General features: G+C 41.9%; 1 protein-coding gene across 3 annotated transcripts in view; it reads right to left on the bottom strand.

Annotated features, from left to right (window-relative positions):
• CPPED1 (calcineurin like phosphoesterase domain containing 1) overlaps positions 1-21265 on the bottom strand; it is a 146089-nt gene that overhangs the window by 106091 nt on the left and 18733 nt on the right. For all 3 annotated transcript variants that reach the window (XR_013168059.1, XM_077141760.1, XM_077141761.1), the window contains exon 2: positions 16875-17093. Coding sequence is in view for 2 of the 3 variants with exons in the window: in XM_077141760.1 (XP_076997875.1) it covers positions 16875-17093 (219 nt within the window). In the remaining variant the exon portion in view is untranslated. The remainder of the gene's footprint in view (positions 1-16874; positions 17094-21265) is intronic.

Here is a 21265-nt window from a genome sequence, read left to right as displayed (position 1 = left end):
AACTGTAAACTAGCAACTCATTAAATTCCCTTTTTGAAAGCCATTCTGTTTCTGGTATGTTGCATTCTGGCAGCTAGCAAACTAGAACAGGGGTCTAGTAAAAAGAGTCTGATTAGCTGAGCTGAGCCAGAGCCACAGCGTAACTATCCACCAGTTGGAGAGTCCAGGCAAGTTGTCTGACCTGACATTCAGTTTGCTCATCTGTTAAATGGGATAAAAATATAGCTGTTTTGGTGGCTTCCAAACGGTGAACGAGTATTACTATTTATTATAACAGGCTCTTCCCAATTTCCAGTGGCCCTCAGTTTACCTAATAAGGAAAGAATTATGGAAAACTGAAGTGATCAGCTGAAATAAGTGAAAGCTACAGATATCAGCAATTTAACTAACCTTAGTTAACTTTTGCTAATTCCCAGAAGTTTGGGTTTAAACTTCAAACAAAACATCCTTAATGAAAACTATAAAAATGTCTTATAACAAATACTCAGCTATTTGCGATGGAAAACCATGGTTTGCCTGAAGGCAAGGAAAGGGGCCTGCTCTCGATCCCCTCTCTTCAGTTTAGTTCCCTAGATCTTTTATTTCCACATAAACAATGCTCTCTCTTTAATTTTTACTTTAAAAAAACAAAAACAAAGGAGATGGTGTATTCAATTCCTTGGACCATCAGGGACATTATTTAGTTATGAGGATAAAAATATTAAAATGTACTAGTTGTACCATGTTAGGACAAAGGTCTAATTTTCAATTTCCTTAATGTTGCCTTCTGATTCAACAATCTACTTAAAATAATTTATATCACAGAATAATAAAATGTGGCACATTGATAAAATAATGAAGCTGTGATACATGCTTCAGTACGGACAAACCTTGTAAATAATAGACTGAGTAAAGAAGCCAATCACCAAAGACCACATATTGTATGATTCTGTCTATAAGTCAGGTCCAGCGAAGGCAAACCTACACAGACAGAAATTAGATCAGTGGTTGATCTACTCACGGGAAGCTGGGGGGGAAATGAGGAGTGACTGCTAACAGATAGAGGGTTTCTTTTTAGGATGAAGAATATATTCTAAAATTGACTGTGGTAATGGTTGCACAACTCTGTAAATATACCAAAAACCACTGACTGGTACATTTTAAATGGGTGAAGTGTACGGTATGAGAATTCTCTCTCAAAAAGCTATAATCTTTTTTTTTAGAAAGAGGTAGAAGTAATAATATGTTATTGGATGGTATTAAATGTGAGGACACTGTGCTCTAAATACTTTTTCTAAATTACGAATTAAATTGTCTAAGACTCCTATGAAGTAGGTCCCATTACAGCCTGCAGTTTATAGATTAGGAGATTTAGGCACAGGTGAGAAATGGGAGCCACAGAGAGATTAGGTCCCTTGCCTGAGGCCATCTGGCTAGTAAACAGAAGACTGGGATTTGACTTTAAACCAACAGACTGAGATTTGACTCCAGAGCCCGTGTTCCTAACAGCTCCCCACGCATGGCCACGCAGGCCCAGCTAGGGGCCCCGGGGCACAGCTGGCAATGACATGAATGCCCACCAGATGGGGACTGCTTAAATACACCCTGGCACCTTCACCTCTGAAGAGTGAGGCTCATATGTACATGCTCCTCTGGAAAGACAAGAACAAAAACAAGGTAGAAAAAAGTGCTGCGTCTTTTTTGCTCCCATTTGCATTTTTTACAGGAAGCTCTGCATGCAACTGTACATAAGCTTGATATTTCTCCATCAGTATCCATGAGGAATGATGGATCGTGGTCGTCTCTGCATATACTTTTCTGTTCCACACCCTCGGACTTATTTTTAACCATGAGCATGGTAGGGACCACCAACACCACTGCAGTTTCGAGTCGCCTCCTCTCACCCACTGTGCTAGAGCAGGGCTTCATGCTGCGCCCGCCCAGCTCCACACCCTACCCACAGCATCACTTACTGAGGCCACCACTTTGTCTCTTCCCTGACTGGCCCGTAAGGTCCTGAGGACAGGAATTGTGCTTATTTCTTGCTCAGCAGGACCAGGCCTAAGCAGGCCCTCAATACACTTGTTGTCATCGACCAGACAACAGATAAATAAACGAACTAAAATTGAGTGGCTTGGACTTGTCTTGCCAGCAACCAAGAACTCGAGCAGTGACAGGCAGACAGGAGGAAGCACTGCATCTGGGAACAGGACATCCTGAGTGGAGCTTAAAGAAAATGATTTATTCCTCCAATGAAATACACTGACTTTCATCTAGTCCCAGAGAATTTATGCAGCCCTGATCCTTTCCATTTCTAACACTTTCCATTATCTTTCCCTAATTAATGGAGATATGTAAATTCATTGATCTAAAACTTTGCAAGCATAAACATTACTCGAGTAGTGATCCAGCAACACATTGCTAACAGATCAAGCTTAATCAGGTTCTATTGGGTTTTAAATTATACATGTTATTAGATAAGATTCATTTAATTTTGCATCTACAGCTCCAACTTATTACAGTGGCTGCTCCCAGACATTCACAGCAACCCACTGGTGAATCTGTACTATTAACCAACTTAGGAAGCAACTAATGAAATACACTTAAGAATGCTGGACATAAAAGGGGGCTTTGGTATCATCTAAAATATCCTTTAATGTGTTTGTGGGGGTGGGGGAAAACAGGATTAACGAAGGTATGTCATCCAATTGAAATTTCTAAAGTTGCTTCCTTATAATCAATACACAATTTCTTTACAAGACTATTTATGGATTATGACAACAGTATTTCACCAAAATACTATATAAAAAAGACGAGAGTAATAAATTTTGTCTACAAACTGAACAACACTTATTGAACAGACTCTAGCATGGTTTCCCAATAATCTATTTAAGAACTGCGGAAGAATGATTCAGAATATAAAATATGCAGGTCAGTTTTCAAATTCTGGGAAGTTATAAAAATATGAGTTCTCAGTAGTTTCAGCATTTAAATGTGCTCCCTTTTCCAAACTCTCATTATTTTTTTCATTTCACATTCTGATCAATTGACCAATTACCTGGTAATTGAACCCTTTTGGGATCATGATCCTTTTCAGTTTTTCCTCTAGTTGCAGAAAATAGGCCCATCAAGGAGGTGAAATGTTCCAATTCCAGGAAATGAGTGTTTGGTGCAAAAACAACAAAAAGGAACAATGTAAAGCTTCCAATCAGCTAAGCACAAGTCAGAAGGACACTAGTTTGATATATACCGTATCAGTTTGCCAGGTGACTCTGCAGACCTCCAAAGCATCCAGGGGCATTCCACATTCACCATTTCCAGAAAACTCTCAAGGATTGGTGGAGGCTGGAAGGGGGATCCAAGGCTGTCCAGCTGAGATGGCTAAGCAGAGTATCTGAACAGAGGGTCCTAAGTCCTTGCCCATAGCCTCTGCTAAGAGGGAAAGAGTCCCCAGCTGGGAGCACAAACTATAAGCATATGTACCATAAACCATTTTTCCTTCTTGGTTCCCCAGAGGTCCTTGCCCTCTGCTGCATTATGTGGCCTTTAAAGGAGCTGATGAACGCAAATGACCTTCTCCCTACTCCACCCCACAAAGCAAACAGGTGAACACCTGGATCCTGACACAGAGCTCATTGACCTGACAAGGATTTCGCACTCCAAGTTAAGAAACCCTGCCCTTTGGCCAGTACCTTGCTTAGTGCTCCTTTAGGAAATCCTCATAAAATTTTCTCTTAAATTTGAGATTTTCCAACAAAGAAATCATAGGAATATTTTTATAGGAAAAGGCATGTTCTGCTCACATATTGGTATGATTTTGATTCTTTGACAACTCTCTTTTCTCTAGCTGAACTTTTAACTTAACTGGATCAACCACAAGGACCCTTAAGATCTTTCTCTTGGTGTCTGCCTCTCCCCCTCTGGTCCTGATGTCCCCTATGAACTTACATTTTGCTTGGTTCTGACTGTTCATTACATACTTATATTTTCCCATTAAACTATATGTTTGTTTTTGTTTGTTTAACCTTTCTCGAATTCTTCACGGAAAAAAAAATAAGGCAAGGCATTCTTAATTTTTAATACAAACACTGAAAACCAAAAAGAAAGAATATGGAAAGTTTTGTGTTTTCCCCCTTAAAAGCAACTGTTAACTAGTTCCTATTGTTTAATTCCAGCCCTTTTTTTTCATTTAATATTCAAATGTCTGTATTTGCCTAGCTGCAATTAGGACGTCTTTTGGTACTTTATTAAAGGTAGAGTTTCTACCACTGAGTTTATATCTTGTTCCATATCCACCTGTTGGCTATGAAGAGGCAACTCCAGCTGGTCAAGGATATGGGTCTGCAGCCTGGGTCCATGGGGATTGTGAACTTAAATGGGGGGGAAAATGTATTTTCAATAAACTCTAAGTAAAATTTTGCATTTTCTTCTAACACGAAGTTAGGGCAGAAAACCGAATGGTGTTAATGTTCCTGTAACTTGGTTACCAAATGAAATCACATGTATTTTTCTTAAACATTACAGTTGTGGATATCTCAGAATACTGTTTGACCTCATTACCACTTTGAAATACGGTTGTTGTGGTAGTCAAATTCAGTTGTCAACTTGGCCAGGTGAGGGCACCTAGTTCTGTTGCTGTGGACATGAGCCAATGGTACGTGAACCTCATCTGTTGCTGAGTACCTCTGCAGTCGGCTAGGAGGCGTGCCTGCTGCAGTGAATGATCTTTGAGTTAATTGGCTGGTGCTTAAATGAGAGAGCACAATGTAGCACAGCCCAAGCAGCTCAGCATACCTCATCTCAGCACTTGCAGCTCAGCCCAGGCCTTTGGAGATGCAGAAAGGAAACACCCCGGGGAAAGTTGCTGGAACCCAGAGGCCTGGAGAGAAGGTCAGCAGAGATCACCCTGTGCCTTCCCATGTAAGAAAGAACCTCAGTTGAAAGTTAGCTGCCTTTCTTCTGAAGAACTAACGAAATAAATCCCCTTTTATTAAAAGCCAATCTGTCTCTGTTGTGTTGCATTCTGTCACCTAGCAAACTAGAACAGTTGTCATCAGTGATATTGTTAGACCGTGTTATGTAATATGTCAATAAAGAAGCAGGTATATTATTATATCAAGTAATCTAAAAGTATTTGGATAACTGCACTTCAATATAATTGGTTTTCTTTGAAATCCTATACATTCTATTTTATGTATTATTCTGAAATGTGGTCCAGAGGCTTCACCAACCTGCCACAGGGGTCCAAGTCATGGAACAGATTAAGATGATGCCCCAACACAGGACAAAGGGTTAACCCACCCAGCACCAAATGCAGCTCCTCCACCAGATGCCATGCGGCAAAACCCTTGCAGGGGTGGAAGGATGGTCACTATTCCAAGCAAGCTCTTCTGATCACATACCTAATCAGACACAACTTCTCAAGTAATGCTCCTATTTCCCTAATTAGTAATATTAGGTAAATTAGTTCAAACCACTTTCAATCAGCAGCAGCAGAAGGGAGGTATTGTCACTGATTGCTTGGATGCTTTAATAGCGCTGATAATGGATGTGAAGTAGAAAAGAAGCCAAGGGGCTCAGCTGATTGCTCCTGGGCGCTGCTCAGCATTCCACTGCATGACCAGCTGGAAAATCTGTGGGTCGAAAGGCCCAGCCCATTCCAGGGCCTGGCAACATCTCAACTAAGGCACATTATGTTCTTGCATTCATAAACTGCTCATTTATGTTTCTATATATTAAAGTACATAGTAAATTGTTGTACATCTCAGCATTTCTTTGAGCTGGGAGTAGGCTTTTTTTTCAAAAAAAAAAAATACCTTAAGGCTAATGATACAGCTAAGGAAATGAATATGAATCAACTGAGTGTCTTAGTTTGCTGGGGCTGCCATAACAAGGTACCCCAAACCGAGTGGCTTTAAAACAACAGAAATTTATTATCTCACAATTCTGGAGGCCAGAAGTCCAAAGTCAAGGAGTTATTGACAGGCTGTGCTCCTTCTGACATCACCAGGGAAGAATCCGTTCCACACCTCTCTCCCAGCTTCTGGGGGTGGCCAGGAATTCTCTGCAACCCCTGGTTCATGACAACCTTCTTCCTCCACCTTCACCTCTGCCTTCTTCAGTATTTCCAACTCCTAAATTCCCTTCTCTTATAAGGACACCAGATACATTGGATTAGGGTCCACTTAAACCCAGTGTGGACTCACCTTAACTAACCCCATTTGAATGACACTATTTTCAAAATAGGTCACATTCAGGGGAACGGGGGTTAGGAATTGAACACGTCTTTTTAAGGGACAGAGGTCAACCTGTAACACCGAGCTTCTCTTGTAAACACAAAACATACCGCAGTATGGACAAAGGGTTTCAGTTCAATGAGACCTCTGAGTACCTACCCTGTGGTCGGCAGTACAGGAACTCGCCACTTGTATGACAAGGTCTGAGGCTAATGCCAGTTGCACAAAAGGTAATATGGAAGGGAAGTGCCAGTCACTTTCTGGAAGTTGTTCTCCAGGGAACCTCACAGCAAACCAGTAAATGTTCATTCAAAGCAAATGTTAAAGTTGATCCCAAACTTTGAGCAATTAAGTCTAAAGAAATATTTGCCTGAGTACACAAGAAGCATGCCAGGGGATGCTCACAGCAGCACTGTTTTGATTTGCCCCAACCTGGAGTTATCCAAAGAGATTATCATTCCAGGTTATCACTAGGAGAGAGGATTGACCAGTTTTAAAATTTGGATCCATGGAATGCAAGGCAGTTATTAAAGGCCTGACACAGACCTATATTTACCGACATAAAAAGATTTTCTAGACAGAAGAAGGGGGAAAAAGTAAGTCACAGAATAACATGCACAGTATGAGCGCATTTATATTTTTAAAAAGGCACACTTTTTAACAATGGTAACCTTGTGGGAAGGAAGTGGGAAGGGAGAGGATTTTCATAGTTTATTCTATATATGGATTTAAAATCTTTACAAAGAGAATGTATTCATATATTACTTGTACAATTTAAGGATCCAATATAATAATAAAATAGTTACATCTCCACCCTAGTTTGAATCCTACTAAAGATTAGAATGGCAAAAAATATAAGAAATGATTTCATGTGTCCATGTATACATGCTCCTTAGTTTTAGATCAAGCAGGGCCTTTTGTCTGTTTTATTCACTGATGTACTCAAGGATCTACAATAGTACCGGGCACAAAGAAGGCACTCAAAACAGATCTGTTGAATGAATGAATGAATGAATGAATGATGTGTTCATTTATTTCAGAAACTTGCACAGAATGCATCCCATAAATGAGGTACTTTGCTAAGGATCATGGGAAACGTACAGCAATTTGTTCGATCTGCATTCCATGAATACCTTCCATGTGCCCAACAGGGCTGAGTACTGAAAGGAAGAAACCACAAAAACACAAACACATACCTCTGTTGCCCTCCAGGATTTCAGAATTAAGCTTGGGGGAAGGTGAGCTTGTCGAGGTTGGAGGGATGAGATAAGGCCCTTTCCTGGCCAGATCCGTAATCCTGATTTTTGGTGTTCAAATTTATGCCTCTAAGGCTTTGCTTACCATAGTCTGCCTTATACCAGAATTATATTCATGTGTTTGTGCCTGCCTAGCAGGAGAAAATGTAAACAGACCCTCCTGGATTACGTCAAATGGCTCTATTCATGGCCTGAAGCCTAACATACCACAGCATTCCATCTCTGCCCAATGACTTTATTTCCCAACTCGATATATTAATCACAGAATCAGAAATCTCCAAGATGGGAAGGAGTCTTGATGGTTATTTGCTACTCTTCTCTGGACCTTGGCCCAGCCCTTCACATCTCATTTAAATGAGGGATTACCAAGCTAGATGACACATTACTTTGCAGTTCTCGTTTTGAGCCATTTTCTTGATGGAACATCACAATTCCATTTATCAGTAATTCTACTTTATATTCCCACAGTGCTGCCCCTTCTTAACCCTCACTCCGATGATCCGTTTATTCTCCAGCTTTTTCCAACCATATCTGCAGGAACCCAGCCCTTCTCTACCTTGAAGCTGTGGCTTTTCTACCTAAGTGGATTATTCTGTAATCTATAGCAAACATCATCTTTGTGCACACACCCGCTTTTGCAATTTGTCAGAATCATTTCTGAATTCAATTCCATTTCCATATTGAGTCACCTTGGTCCCAACAGAAATGGTCCCAAAAATTCAAGTATAAGATGTCTGGGACCATTCTGACTTTGAAACTAAAATATGACTATTGCGCAATGGATGTGCAGAAGTTAACTTGGGGAATGATTTTAAATTAGAGAGGAAAAAGCCCTCTGCTTCTAGTGATGAAAGGTTTCTTCATCTAAAAATCCAAAGTTATCAAATTCATACTTCTACTGAATCCTATGAGCCAGATCTGTTTTAAAATTTGGAATTTTTCAAACTTTAGAATTATAATACAGTGCACAAACTATTTATTAAGTAACATCTTGAACTGAGTCTGAACAGCACACCATAATGGAACAAAGTCATACTTCTCTAGCAAAACATACAAATATTCCAAGCAGAATAAATAAAGACCATAAATAGCCTCATGTCAGTTCAGGCCAGTTTTGCTGCTGACCACATTCATTTCAAACTTAAGAAAACACTCAGTTTTCAGAACATTCTAGACTTTGGAATGGCAGATATAGGATTCTGCATATGTACCATGACCCAAATCAAAGAACCAGTTCTAGCTCTCCTGAACATTTCACATAAAGATCCTACTTAAGCATTTACTTGTGGTGGTTTTCCTGAACATTCTGTTAATAGTTCTGTTCAGGGAGATGTCATGGTCAGGTTCATGTGTCAACTTGGTCAAGGAAGGTTTTAATAATCAAGTGGATAAGATGACCCATTCCATAGATACCAGTCAGTCTCTTTCCCCAGTAACTCCTGTCATTGCCCAATGGGCTCATGAACAAAGTGGTCATGGTGACAGGGATGGAGGTTATGCATGGGCTCAGCAACATGGACTTCCATTCACCAAGGCTGACTTGGCTACAGCCACTGCTGAGTGCCCAATCTGCCAGTAGCAGAGACCCACACTCAGCCCCCAATATGGCACCATTCCCTGAGGTGACCAGTCAGCTACATCGTGGCAGATTGATTACACTGGACCACTCCCTTCATGGAAGGGGCAGCGATTTGTTCTAACTGGAATAGACACATACTCTCGATATGGGTTTGCTTTCCCTGCACACAATGCTTCTGCCAAAACTACCATCTGTGGGCTTACAGACTGCCTTATCCATCATCATGGTACTCCACATAGTATTGCTTCTGATCAAGGAACACACTTCACAGCAAATGAAGTGCAGGAATGGGCACATGCTCATGGAATTTTCTGGTCTTACCATATTCCCCATCATCCAGAAGCAGCTGGATTGATAGAACGGTGCAATGGCCTTTTGAAAAATCAATTACGGTGCCAACTAGGTGGCAATACCTTGAAGGGCTGGGGTAATGTTCTCCAGGAAGCTGTATATGCTCAGAATCAGTGTCCACTGTATGGTGCTGTGTCTCCCATAGCTAGGATCCATGGGTCCAGGAACCAAGGGGTGGAAATGGGAGTGGCACCTCTCACTATTACCCCTAGTGATCCACTAGGAAAATCTTGCTTCCTATCCCTGCAACCCTGAGCTCTGCTAGGAGTGCTTCCAACAGGAGAAACAATGATTACACTGAACTGGAATCTAAGACTGGTCACTTTGGGCTACTCATACCCCTGGATCAACAAGCCAAGAAGGGGATTGCATTATTGTCTGGGGTGATTGATCCTGATTATCAGGGGGAACTAGGACTGCAATTACACAATGGAGGTAAAGAAGAGTTTTCTTGGAATATATGAGATGCCCTAGGGTGTCTTTTAGTACTACCATGCCCTGTGATTAAAATCAATGGAAAACTGCAACAGCCCAATGCTGGCAGGACTACCAACGGCTCTGAAACTTCAGGAATGAAGGTTTGGGTCACCCCACCAGGCAAAGAACCACGGCCAGCTGAAGAGCTTGCTGAGGGTAAAGGGAACACGGAATGGGTAGTGGAAGAAGGTAGTGATAAATATGAACTACAACCACGTGATTAGTTACAGAAACAAGGACTGTGATGCTGTTTTGTTTCTGTTATACTATTTAAGTTGTAAGATATAAAGTTTATGAATGAATATTATCCAAGGACTTGCACCCTATTCTGGAGAGAGTTACGGTGATTTAAGGTGATATATATAGCTGCCAAGTTGACAAGGGGTGGACTGTCATGGTCAGGTTCACATGTCAACTTGGCCAAGTGGTGGTACCTGTTTGTCTGTTTGGGCAAGTGCTGGCCTGTCTGTTGCAATGAGGACATTTCATAGAATTAGATCATGATCACGTCAGCTGCATCCACAGCTGATTCCATTTGTAATCAGCCAAAGGGAGTGTCTTCTGCAATTAGTGATGCTCAATCTAATCACTGGAAGCCTTTTAAGGAGGCTTTATAAGAGACAGGCTCTTTTCCTGCTTTGGCTGGCGAGCCTCTCCTGTGGAGTTCATCCAGACCCTCCATCGAAATTGTTGACTTCACAGGCTGCCCTGCGGATTTTGGACTCTGCGTTTCCATGGTCATGTGAGACACTTTTATAAATTTTATATTTGCGAGTGTTCACTGTTGATTCTGTTTCTCTAGAGAACCCTAACTAATACAGGAGATTTGCATAGCAGAGATTACCCTGCCTCAGTTATTCAAGCTGATGTTTAAGAAACAAACATGCAAAAAAACCACTCTACGAATGTAAGGCATTTCCCTCAGAAAGCTGAGCATGGTGAGTCTAAAGTAATGATACTTTGAAATGCTCTCTTGCTAAATACTATTACCTTTAACAGCTGAAGGAATTTTCACAAGCCACTTGCAAACAGACAAGAGATTATATCTAACACTTCGAAAAACAAAAAATCACAGGGTCCTGCGCACTTTAGGAGATGCTTCTCAAACTTCATAGTCCACAAGACTCATGTGGAATCTTGTTAAAGTGCTGATTTGGACTTATCAGGTCTTAGTGGGCAGAGATTCTGCATTTCTGATAAGCTCTGGGGTGACAAGATGTTCTGAGGACCACTCTTTGAGCAGGGAGATTGCCATGGAAAGTGTTTGGGATCTGGAAAGTGTGTGGGGTTTCTGAAGGAAAGATGGCTTTGAGTCAGATCCTGGCTCCACCACTTACAAGCTGAGTGACACTGGGAAAATACTTAACTGCTCTGAAACAGTTTCCTCATCAGTTAAAATGGAAATAATAATGGCACCTCCACTTCAAGATATAATGAGTAGATAAACTGGCAACACGGTTCCCGGCACATAACAGACCTCAATTCCATTCCATGTCATCTGTGGGAAGCTGAATGATGATCCCCCAAAGATGTCCACATTCTAACCATAGATCTGTGACTATGTCACTTCACACGGCAAAAGTGAATTTGCAGATGTGATGAAATAAAGAATCTTGAGATGGGAGATTATCCTGGTGTTTCAGTTTACTGAAACTGCCAAAATGCAATATACCAAAAAGAAACTGGCTTTTACAATGGGGACTTACTAAACTTACAATTTACAGTTCTTCAGCATGAAAATGTCCAACTAAAGGCATCAACAGGATGATACCTGGACTCTACAGACAGGATGACAGCAACTGGGACCTCTGCCACATGGGAAGGCACATGGCTAGCAGCTGCTGGTCCTTCACTCCCAAGTTTTGCTGCTTTCAGCCTCTGGCTTCAGTGGTCTCCTTTCTGATCTTTCATGGGTCTCTCTTCGCTTCTCCAGGACTCTCCTCTATGAGCTTCTCTTAATTTTATCTCTTAGCTTCTGTGTCTCTTATCCTCTTATAAAGGACTCCAGTAAGGGGGTTAAGGCCCACCTTGAATGGGGTAAGTCACATCTCAATTGAAATACTCTAATTAAAAGGTCCCACCTACAACATGTCCACACCCACAGCAAAAAAGAACATGGCCTTAAGCCCTTGATCTTGAGGCTTGCTCTTGTGAAGCTTATGTACGTAGCAGAGAAGCTTAGCCTACCTATAGGTATGCCTAAGAGTTACTTCTGGGGGCTTCTTTTGTTGCTCAGATATGGCCTCTCTCTCTCTCTCCAAGCTTCCTCCCTATGTAGGATGTGACATCCAGGGATGAAAGTCTCCCTGGTGGCATGGGAGATGAGCCCCATGGATGAGTCTGGCCCTGGCACTATGGGATCAACAATGCCATCCTGACCAAAAGGGGGAAAAGAAATGGAACAAATAAGGTATCAGTGGCTGAGAGAGTTCAAATAGAGTTGAGAGGCTACATTGGAGGTCACTCTTACACTTGCTTCAGTTAGACATTGCTACCTATTATAACTTGCCAAACCCCAACCAAAACCATTCCTGCCAGTCCTAAAGAATACCTAGGATTCTTACACTAGGGTAACTTTCCAGAAACTTACAACCTTCACCTGGGTCCCTGGACCAGATAAGTTCTGAAATGCAGAGGGGCCAGTCTTTCCAGGACACCAATGAGTTCCATCCCCCTATTCCATGTTATTGACAGTCCTTTTCAACATGAAAAAGTTAGAATGGCCATAGCCCAAATACCCCTAAAGAGTAGGAGAAAGATTAAAGGTGATGGGGGAGTTATACAGAGAAGGTAGGGTTTAACAAATAAGTGTTGAACATTATACCGATATTTCTTTTAGCCTCAAGTATCTTAGAGCTGAAGAATGGAAGTGGCCACAAGAAGCTGGGCCCTCCAGGAGGAACACAGCCCTGTGGCCCACTTCAGACTTCGGATGCCAAGGCAATAAACTTGTTTGGTTTTAAGCCGCTCAATGTGTGGCAATCTGTTACAGCAGCAGTAGTTAACTGATACACCATTTACTGGAATAATACTAATGCCGGTCTGCCCCATTTATGTAACAGAGGAGCTCTTGAGACAGAACATCAACAATATTAAATCACGGAACAAGTTGCCCAAGTGGAGGTCAATATGTAAATAACTCTCTTTATATCAAGGGAAGAATTTGTCCCAAATTATCTGTTCCGTTTGGTTATGGCAATTTTTAATCCACAGGGACACGTGTGTGTTAATTACACAAACAGTTCTACGGGCCCAATGGACTCTCTTGCACTCCAACTGTTTCATCACACTCTGGTTCATCAGTTTCACATGTAACTGCTGAAATCTAACATGGCTCTGAGGGACAATATCGGTGAGTCAATGTTTCAGTGTCAGTGAGATATGGTCTTGGGAGTCAATGGTCTCGATAATTGCATCAATCTTCATTTGTTATTCACAATGTGGCCTATCCTATAGAGAAGCTTTGCAAAATAAGAGAATACCAAAATAACCAAAAAGATGTCTGCTAAATGAAACGTGTTTCAAAACTAAACAGACTCTGGGCATGTGTCTCTCTTGAACACGCCTGCACTCACCCCTCGAGCATACACTTTTTTTTCGTCAATAAACTTTTCTCACTTGCTTATTAGAACAAAACAAAACAAAAACTAAATGGACTTTGTCCACAACAAAGAACTCACATTTCTCAGGCTTTTTCCTATGGACCTTGTCGCCCACAGCTCCCCCTGCCCCTTCCATCCATAAGTTTCGCTCCCCTACCAGACTCTAAGCTCCATAGAAGAACCTGGTCTCTCTTTTCCACAATTATAGCCACAGTACACAGCACTGCAACTGGCACTTAATTTGCACTCAAAACATATTTGTAGATCACTATTTATTTATAATGGAAAGGCTTGTTATTACTTTCATTTAAAAAAAAGCATTATTCTTAAAGTTTTTTTTTTCTACTTTGAACTTAAATCTTCTTGGCCCAAGAGATTATTTATGACAGAATTATAAGTATGCGTTCAGATGTTATTTTCTTATTAATAATATGCATTTGATAATTAACAATGTGCTAAGCAGTCAAAGCAAATAATTACTTTTCTAGTGTTTGCCTCTGCATTTGAGCTAAATGAGAGAAAATCCATTTATTGTATATTAATAAATGGTAATTCGTTTAAAACATTCTGTTTAATCTCAGACGACAATATTCAAAACAGTTACAAGATTCTTTTCACTGGCACAGTTAAAAACCCACAAAATGGTCCAAATCTTCAGAACAAATATGAATTCTGCTCAGGTAGAAAATACTGTATTTTATGAAAATGAAACAGATATTCCAAAGTTTGTCAGCTCACATTAAGGAGGTCTTTGGACCAAGGGGTAGGGTTGATGGTAAAAAACAAAACATCTTTTAATTTACATATGCTCAATATATTATACTTAAGAAACAAGGTAATCACATGGAAAGCTTTTGTTTTAAACCTTAGTTTGAAAAATAACAGAAAACATTAACATAATTTAGATTAAGTCGGAAAACATCTACGAGAACATGTGGTATAATTCTAGAAAGTCCTGTAACATTTCTGTTTTTAAAGAGAAGCAACCACTGGGCAGAAAAATGTTAAATTCTAAACCTTATTTTCAAGTGTCCAATAAAAGCAAACCTTTTCTCACTGTGTACCAGAGCAAGGGCCCTGCTCATGATGCGACAGTGCAGGCTGGGCCAGGTGACTCCACAAAACTGCCTAACTACAAGACGGACCATCTGGAAGCTGTGTTAACCTGCTGGCCACCAGGAGGTCAATACTGTACAATTCTGGCACTTGGGACAACTTTGGGGAGAGTCACAAAGAGTAGCCAAGTCTAACAATCAGCTAACGTTTCATTTTTCTACAAAACCAAGCTTACACCATCCTTGTGAGCCTATTTCTGTTATTGAGCTGCAGAGACGTTCACCACCTGTACAGAGGTAGGGAGTTGTCTGCCCCTGTGCTGGGGAACCCCGGACTGCTGGGGTTTTCAGCTCATGCTGACTCACTGGGCTCCTGGCTTAGAAAATGAGTCCCTAAGAAAGTAAGGGTTTAGACCAAGTTTACCTAGTACACCGGGGACAGATACGGGGTTATAATTCCAATTTCCTGAGTACTAGTTCTGGTCTCTGTCCACTGACTTTTCTTCCCACCTCGCCACCTTTGTAGATGCCTGTACCTGCATTATGGGTTCAACTATGTCAAAAAGACATGTTCAAGTCCTAATCCCTGTCCCTTATTTGGAAATAGGATCTTTGAAGACGCTATTAGTTACAATGAGGCCAACCTGGATTAAGGTTGTCCTAGTCCAATACGACCAGTGTCATCATAAGAAGGGGAGAGGAGACACAGGCAGATGCAGGGGAGATGGCCAGGTGATGACTGAAGCAGAGACTGAAGACCCAGGATGGCCAACAGCCCCGCAGAAACTAGGAGGAGGCAAGGAAGGAGGCTCTCCTACAAATTTCAGACTTCTGGCCTCCAGAACTGTGAGATGATACACTTCTATTGTTTTAAACCACTGGGTTCATGGGACTTTGTTATAACAGCCCTGGGAAACTAAGCCACCTGGGCAGGCTAGAATCACTGGGCTCCACCTGCTGCGACTCAAGGCCATGGGTGTTTTCACATTCATGAGTGTGTGGAACATAAGCACAAGGCAAAGGAGGGAAGATCTGGGGGCTCCCTCTGCTGACTACCCTCCCTAGGCTTTAGGTGAGTGACTCTGGTTGTCCTTTGTCCATTTTCACATCTCCCTTCCAGCTTTTGTTCTGGACAGGTGAAGTGCCAGACAGGTGAACCTTAAAGGAGAGGTATTGGTGTACCCAGGCTTCCTGCAGAGTACCTCAGCTTCTAGAGGAGTCAGAGATCACAGCAGGACTCAGAGTTGTAGTTTACATAGCCGACAACAAATGTCCACAGCCCCTGAATGTTCTCAGCAAGGGCTCTGATGTCACCTCTTCTTTACTAAGCAGAGCAGAGGGGCACAGGTAAGGAGAGAGGTGACCTGGAGAGCCAGCTCTAGCTTCCTGATGGTAAGGGCCTTTTCCTCTTGTTTCTACTTGTTTCCAGGGTTTTATCCTTGCCTGGGAGTGAAGGATATAAGAGTAGGGGTTAAAAAAATAAAGTGGGGGAGAGTTTTAGAAGGCATTTGCTCTTTTCACATTCCTAGCACCTCACTTTTCTTTAGGGGGACCATCTTGTCCTTCAGACCATATGGCTGCAGTGGAGCTGACCTACCCCTGGCTTCAGGGGGCATTTAAGCCAGGTGGAGGTTGGTTTGGAACATTGATTGGGGCACCAAGAATAGGACACTTTCTTTCTCTTGTGGTTTCTGTAAGAAGAATACAAACCTATAGTTGCTAGGAGCCACCACCTAACTGGAGTCTGCATGAGAACAAAGCCAACCCAAAGGAAAGCAGAGCCGAGAGATGGGGAGATTGAGTTCTGACAACAACCTCCATGCTCCTGGATCCAGCCATACGCAAAGCTCAGATCTGTCCCTGAACCTTACAGTCCCACTAGATCACACGCAGAATTTAGAAAAAAAGAAAATTCAGTTAAGCTGGATTTTTGCCACTTACAACTGAAAAGCACCAATGAATACAGGAGAAATAAAAGTGAAAGAGGAAGAGAAACAAGAGGAGAAGATTACATTATGGATATAGTATCTAGAAGCAGTTCAAGTTTGTCCCTTGGAAATGAGGAAAGGTGATACATCAGAATCTGTTCCATTTTTCATATTAAACTCAGCTCTTTAGAATTATAGCTCTGCCTAATTACTGTGATTATCTCACCAAAATTCTAAATATAAAGAAAGTGTGCATTTTCTGATATTCAGTGATACTACCACAGTCATGGAGAGAAGGGATGAGCCATTACCGGATAAACACTTCTGTTAAGTGCAATCACTTCTTTCTGCCCAGAGGCACTCATGCCTGGTTGAAGGAGAAAGGGTCACAAGCAGCCTCCCGAGTCTTACCTGGCATGGCATGTATGAGGTCACCGCACAGAACGAAGAATTTCGGCTTGGGGTTCAGCTTGTTGATGGCTTCAACGGCTTGTTCAGTTAGACGGATTTCCTGACCCCACTCATCGCCACTGCTGTCACAGTCCCCAGTGGACCAGGCCTTCATCAGCCCAAACTGTGGGTCTGCACCTTGGATGAAGTAGAACGGGCCCTTCCACTCCCTTTCCTTTTCTTTAGGGAAAATAAAAAAAAAAGAGGGAGATACGTTATGAAATCTTTCAGGGTAGAAAAGCATCCAGGTTACCATATGAGTGGATACAATATTTTTCTTAAATTAAGTAGGTCATTTTAATAAGCTGCTGTTCAAACATACCATTTTCCTGTCATAGTCTAGAGGATTTTGATTTATACTAATTATGTCTGGGACTTGGTGATTCCCCAAAGGCCAGGAAAAAACACGTGGGCTGCTACAGCCACGCAACCAAGCTGTCTGTTTAAAAACTAGGCGGCCAAAAGTGAGCAGAGACCAACAACACAATGCTGTATATAGGATATTAATGTTCAATAATTGTTTTTTAATTAGAATTAAAAATACCCAAAATTGAATGCTGCCAGAAGAATTATATTTAAATTACTAGGTAATGTGCTTTCAAATCTTTGATGCTAGCTTAATAGCACAATTTGCAGTGTTTAGGGGGATGTGTCAGAATTTTAATTATAAAACTTGGAGCTGGGAAGCTCTGGCTATCTTGTGGGAAATGCGGTGCCAGAAATGAAATCTTGAAATGATTTAGTCAACATGGGGGGAAGAAAAGTTGATGCTAACATTTCAAGCTGTAGGCAAAAGCGAGGTATGAGGCTGTGGGGATGAGCCGGAGTTTCTTCTTGATCTTGGAAAGGGGTCTAGGCCACCTGGACGGAGAGTGCCAGGCCTGCTCTTCCTACAGAAGGGGGTCTAGGCCACCTGGACGGGGAGCGCCAGCCTGCTCTTCCTAGGGAAAGGGGTCTAGGCCACCTGGACGGAGAGCACCAGCCTGCTCTTCCTACAGAAGGGGGTCTAGGCCACCTGGACGAGAGCCCCAGGCCTGCTCTTCCTACAGAAGGGGGTCTAGGCCACCTGGACGGGGAGCGCCAGCCTGCTCTTCCTAGGGAAAGGGGTCTAGGCCACCTGGATGGAGAGCGCCAGCCTGCTCTTCCTACGGAAGGTGGTCTAGGCCACCTGGACGGAGAGTGCCAGGCCTGCTCTTCCTAGGGGTTCTGCTGGGTCAAAGCTTTGCAGGACACGGGTCTGCACCCTTCCACCAAAAAAGAACTGCAATGGGGTGCCTGCTTTTGCAGAGTTGGAGTGGCCGTCAGTGGGTTTCAAACTTTTTTTTTTGCCACAGAAAACTTTTTTCAAACAAAATATGACGTGGCAGACTGATGTTGAAAACATGAAAAGCAGAGCTGCCCTCATAAAGGAGCATCTACAGCCTTCCCTGCCCAAGTGGAGTCTGGGGACCAAGCACAGTCTGAAGACCCCCCCCACCTTCAGCCCCTGCATTTATTTATCCCAAGGACACTGAGCCCAGACTGGTGACAGGACTTCCCTATTGGCCCACCAGTGATTTGTGGCAGGGACAAAACTGCCCCACGAACTTGAATACTGAGTTTCTTTTTAATAAATTAATGTCTTGCACATGTTAACTGAATAAATGGCATCTTTCGGAAAGTCATTAAGGTATTTTAATTTTCAGAAAAGCTCCTGTTAATCACTTTATGTCTGTGTGTTTCACTCATTCATTTATTCAGTAAGTTTAGTCAGTCCTCATTATTCACAGATTCCCTATTTGCAAATACAACTACTTACTAAAATTTATTTGTAACCCCAAAACCAATACCTGCAGCACTTTCATGGTCATTTGATGACACAGGCAGGGTGGAGAAAAAATTGAATCTGTTGGTAAGCAAATGTCCTTTTCCCGGTATAGATAGTATCCAACTTTTCATATTTTTGTGCTTTTTCTTGGTGATTTCTGTTTAAAATTGCCTTTGAGTGTAGTGCTGAAGTGCTATCTAGTGTTCCCAAGCACAAAAAGACTATGATGTGCCTCACAGAGAAAATACCTGTGCTGGGTAGACATCATTCAGGCTCGAGTCACAGTGGGGTTTGCTGTGAGTTCAGTATTCATCAGCCAACAATATATATTAAATAAGGTGATTTTAAACAGAAACACACATAAACAAGGTGCTGATTGGTTGGTGAATGGGTTGTGACCAGATGCTGACACACCCTAACTCTGTAATTCCCCTAGGGCAAGGGGTCACGCTTCACTAATTCGGTGTTTGCAGCAAATTTACAGAACGTGACTAACAAGAACAATGAAAATCAGCAGTATGAGCTGAGGGCCTATTGTTTGCCAGGCACTGTGTAACGTGCTGATGACAATGACCAAGACAGAGGGTTCCCTGCTCGTTGTAGTTTAGTTCTCATCAGGAAGACAGACAGCAAGCAAGTAAATAAACAGAAAACAGAGTAAGAGAATTATAAGGGAAAAACCATCAACTGGGAGCAAGTAATGGCTTATTTAGATGGGAAGCACAGGGAAGGCCTTTCTCAGGCAGTGACATTTACACTGAAACCTAAATGACAAGGAGAAACAGTCATAAACTTTAAAATTTCACAGTGACCATCCAACCAGCCACACCTGGTTCACTATTTCTTAGCGTGGACCTCTGGCTTTAAGATGCCCCCTTTTCTTCTTAATTCCTCTTTCAGAACTTAGAAAAACAAGCAGACCAAGAAAAATACCTATATACCTCTTACATAATAAATTTTCCATGCATGTCCATCCACCACTTCTTGACCCACAGCACAGCATGTAAGCCGTTCAATCAAATCATGAAACCTGAACTCCATCTAAATAAGGCATGTGCACCCCATTACTAAGGACAACAGGCCAGGACTAGTGATGGTTCAACTCACATGAACTGAGTTCTTATTAAGGGTGGCAAGAAGCCTCTAAAATGTCCCCCTCCTGATATTCACACACTGTGCAATTCCCTTCCTTCGAGTGTGGGCTGGACCTATCGACTTGCTTCCAACAAAGAGAACACAGTGCAAGTAATGGGATGGATGCCCCTTTGGAGATCAGGCTAGAAAAAGACCATGACTTTCATTTTGCTCACTTGCTCTCATTCCCTTTCTCTTGGAATCTTTGCTCTCGGGGAGATAAGCTGACATGTTTTGAGAAGCAATACAAACAGGCTCACATGGACCAGGGGGACAGGCAAAAGCTAGTGAGGAACAGAGGCGCTCGCCCAGCAACCCTCGAAGAACTGAATCCTGCCAACAACCACAGAGGAGAATCTGGAAATGGATCCTTCCTTAGTCAAGCCTTCAGATGAGGCTGCAGTCCCACCCGACACCTGATGGGAGCCTTGTGAGGGACCCCTGAAGCAGAAGAAACTAAGTCATGCAACGACTCCTGAACACACAAAAACTGTGCAACAGTACCTGTTTTCTATTTCAGTCTTTGAGTTCTGGAGTAATTTGTTACTCAGCAATAGATGCCTAATATACTATGAATTAGACATTAGAGATAAAGAGTCAGGAAGAAGTCGGGAAGACTTTTTAGAGAGCTGAAGGGTGACTGTCATGAAAAACTGAAATTTTGCATTCTTTTTAAAATTAATTGTTAGCATCATATATTTATTTCACTTGGATAATAAACAGAAATGCTTTTAGCAATGTTCCCATTTCTGAGGTGATTCGCAGAGCCATTTAAACTGAATACATTAATCTGAACCAGATCAGGGAAGTGATGGTCACCCCAAGGCTCCCATCTACAACAGAGTTTATAAACAGTTTTCCACAGCAAATATTTTAACAAATATAGTTTTCTGTGACAAAATGTCATAGTCTTAAAAAGTCAATAGTCCTTGGAGCTACTAAAATAAATCTTTCATTTTTACTCATTTACTAGTAAAAACTTACATAGAATCTCAATTTTATGATAACAAGGTACTAAATAAATAGATTTTACCTAAAATGGAAGGCAGCTCACATATAAACAATTTTTGATCTTTCCTATCTATCTAATAAAGACAATTTGTTGACACAATGCTCTGCATTCTCAAAAGCTCCTGGTTCCTCTTAAGGTTCCAGCTACAGAAGTTGTGGTCTTTGATCTCAACTTCATTTTAATCAAGTCTGAATTAAAGATATTTGGGGGCTTAAAATGCTTAGTTCTTCAGGAAAGAGTCTTTCTAAATTTAAACTGACCCCCCATGCCTCCTTTTTTAACATTATGAAAGTGAATTCCCCAAAGTCCAGGGCTTCCCTCAGGGCCAGGCAACAGGATGAGGTGACTGACAGCTACAGGAGCCGGGAGGGCACCTGCAGTCAGCCCCCTGGCATAGTC

The sequence above is a fragment of the Tamandua tetradactyla genome, chromosome 23, assembly GCF_023851605.1.
Source record: "Tamandua tetradactyla isolate mTamTet1 chromosome 23, mTamTet1.pri, whole genome shotgun sequence".
NCBI classification, from domain to species: domain Eukaryota; kingdom Metazoa; phylum Chordata; class Mammalia; order Pilosa; family Myrmecophagidae; genus Tamandua; species Tamandua tetradactyla.
Note: the sequence above shows the minus strand (reverse complement) of the source record. Positions and strands in the feature narration are given on the sequence as shown.